This window comes from Aplysia californica, unplaced genomic scaffold (assembly GCF_000002075.1).
Source record: "Aplysia californica isolate F4 #8 unplaced genomic scaffold, AplCal3.0 scaffold00084, whole genome shotgun sequence".
NCBI classification, from domain to species: domain Eukaryota; kingdom Metazoa; phylum Mollusca; class Gastropoda; order Aplysiida; family Aplysiidae; genus Aplysia; species Aplysia californica.
The window spans coordinates 1,684,791-1,688,008 of record NW_004797354.1 but is presented as its reverse complement, the minus strand read 5'-3'; the positions used below and the strand labels follow the sequence as shown (position 1 = coordinate 1,688,008).

The 3,218-nt window shown below is 41.1% G+C and overlaps 1 protein-coding gene across 2 annotated transcripts in view; it reads right to left on the bottom strand.

The window, feature by feature from the left end:
• LOC101852086 (trafficking protein particle complex subunit 9) overlaps positions 1 to 3,218 on the bottom strand; it is a 43,832-nt gene that overhangs the window by 951 nt on the left and 39,663 nt on the right. For both annotated transcript variants that reach the window (XM_005094557.3, XM_005094558.3), the window contains exons 22-23: positions 2,660 to 2,758; positions 86 to 207 (exon numbers count right to left, since the gene is read on the bottom strand). In XM_005094557.3, the coding sequence (XP_005094614.1) occupies positions 86 to 207; positions 2,660 to 2,758 (221 nt within the window). The remainder of the gene's footprint in view (positions 1 to 85; positions 208 to 2,659; positions 2,759 to 3,218) is intronic.

The following is a 3,218-nucleotide window of genomic DNA, read 5'->3' as shown; positions in this document are numbered from 1 at the left end:
ATGCACACACTGTGCAACACTGACTGTTCTAGCCAAAAACAGTCCCGAACCCACAACCCTTGACAGCCATTCCGACAAATCTCACCTGAGCTATATGCAGCACCGAGGCACCAATCACAGACACGTTGGAACAGTCCAGGCCCAAATCTCCCCCCATGCTCCTCTGACATGGCTCGATACATAGGAGGGAGTCTTTTTTGCCAACATCTTCAGAGAAGGAGAGAAAGAATAAAACAGATTTAAGTTGATTCAATCAGAGTTTTAGGTTAGCTTTAGTGATAGTTTTATGGCACTTGCATATGGATAGGTCATATAAGTGCCAAAGATAAGAGGGGTTACTGGAGAGTAACGTACAAAGACAATAAGGAGAGATAAGGAGGATAGGGATTTGATAGGAAAGAAGGAGCAAACCACACTAGAGAGCCTGTCAACCACCCATTATCTGAGTTTCGGAAAAGAACTAGAGCATATTTACAGCAAAACAGACGTGTATATAGTCAGCAGGAGACACTTTAAAAATTTTTAAAACTTGTGCCCATTTTAAGCATCTTTTCCTGCTATTTAAAAAAAAAAATAGTAGAGGGTTTATGGTGCTCGCAACTGCATAAGGTCATATGAGCGCCAAGGGGTGGGTGTCAACAGAGAAGTCTTTACAGGGAATCAGACTTAGACTGTTCACCTCTCTCTAGCTTCAACAGCACAAGGTCTGCTTCGACTATCAAGGCACCCCAAAATAGCAGGTCACAAGACAGTGACAAGCATACAAAAGAAGTAGAGGAAAACGACAACAGTAAGGATCAGGAAAGAAAAAGCAGCAGATCCCTGTTGTAGATCAGGCACAGTTAAGAGCGTGACATGAGTCAGCCCATTTACAGTTCTACTGTGCTTGAACGAGAAATGTCCCCCTTGGGAATGGCCTAAAAACACTTCAGTCAGTGGCACTGCCCCATGGGTGTATTTTTTTGTTTTGTTTACATTTAGAATTTGCATTTCGGCATATTTCTTGAGCCCATACAACCAATACCACAGATTAAGAAACTACAATTTTTAGTTTTAGTTAGAGTTTGATGGCACTTGCAACACAATAAGGTCATTTAAGTGCTGAAGATTAGAGGTGTTAGAAGAGAGTAACAAACACAAAAAAGGAGGAGAGGTAAGGACGATAGACGTTTGGTAGGAAAGAAGGAGCAAACCACACCACAGCACCAGCCAACCACCCACTAAAATGCAATTTTAAAAAAGAATAAAATTAGAAGAGTCATGTAGCAATCTAATTCATGTCTTTTGTGAACTTCAATCAGAGAATCAAAACCATCATCAAGTGCCAGGCGTGAATCAGACATTTAATTTAGTGATTACAGTTCACTATTCATCTCTCCGCTAAGATGCTCTCAAAACACATTTATTATCCTAGTCTTTTTCCCATCAACCATCTGCAAAGGTTTTTCAAGTAGGCTGTTCAGGATCTACCCCAGCCTCATTTGTCTTCTATGTTTTCAGTGAGAGCAAGACATTCAAAACTTTTGTATCGATTCAAATGTCCAAGAAATTGCATTTGTCTCTTCCTGATTGTTTTTTTACCAGTGAATGGACCACATGCCCTTCATTCAGAACTACCTTGTTTGACTTCTTTCCATCAATGAAATTCTCAACTGTCTCCTCATTCTCAACTGTCTCCTCTTTCTCAACTGTCTCCTAAGAAACCATATTGCCGTTGTAAGCACCCAGCAGGGAATATAAGCAACTTTATCACTCAAATACCTGAGAGAGGCTATAAAAATAATCCCATCAGAGCAATGCAGGATTACTTTAAACAGAAAGAAGAATAAACCACAACAACCATAAAACCACAACTAACAACATTTATAATAGAAAAACCCCCACAACCAACAACAAAAACAACAGAATACCAACAACAAAGCTACCACGGCCAGAAACAACAGTACCAATGGTAACAAAACTACCCACCACAACCACCACCAACAACCAAAATACTACTACTACTACCGCCACCAACAACCAAACTGTAAGCACCAACAGCATCAAGAGCAATTACATTGTTAACAAGAATAATAAAACTACCATTAACAGCAACAACAATAGCAAAACCACCACAACCAAAAAAATAATTGGAATAACAGCAACAACAGTTAGAATACCAGCTACAAAAAACTACAAAACCATCACCACTACTACCAACAACAACAACAAAAGTCACCACCATCAACTATAACAACAAAAATTTACCACCTTCACCAATAAAACAAAAACATCACCACCACCAAAACAAAAACATCCCCATCAATAACCAGAAAGAACAAAAAAAAACCCACCACCAACAGCAACAACAAAAAAAACCCCACCCAGACCCGCCACCACCAACAACAAAAAAACCCCACCCGGACCCGCCACCACCAACAACAAAAAACCCCCCACCCGGACCCGCCACCACCAACTACAAAAAAAACCCACTCATAAATCCAACAACAAAAAACCAAAACCACATCCAGCCAACACAAAACTACCAACAACAACAAACCAAAACCCACAAAAAACAATTACAAAACTAGAAGCCACCACCACAACCAACTACAAGCTCCCCCCCACCCCACACACACACCCCGCACACACACCCACACACCCACCATGAGCGACTCACCTGACGTATTCTCCAGCCTCACGGCCACCTCCACTGTCTCACCCACCTGGAAGGAGAACCTGGAGGAGGGCAGCAACGGCTGGCCACACAGCTTCACCTCTGTTAGTGCACAGCACAGAGAGGGGAGGGAAAGGGAGAGCGAGTTTTAGTTAGAGTTTTAAGGCACTTGCGACATAAGCAAAGAGAGAGAGTTTAGTCCTAAACTTTAGTTTTACCAAGACTTTTACGGCACTTAAAACACAAATACAGTCTCGCACACACAAAACGAACATGTAAATAGCAGAACACGCAGGGTGAACAGATTTTCAGGTAATGTAATTTTCTTTAATATGTATATATATTCTTAGCCCTCAAAACACATATACTGTAAAATTCCTTCATTTAAAAGATTTCTGCAACCCACCAATTTCACTAAGTGTGTGTTTGACTGCTGGTCATACAAGCGCTAAAGATTAGAAGCGCCGGTAGCAATTAACATACAACGAAAAGAAGGAGGAGTGATAAGGATGATATTTGTTTGACTTGAAAAAAAAAGAGCAAATCATTCCAGGACCCCCCC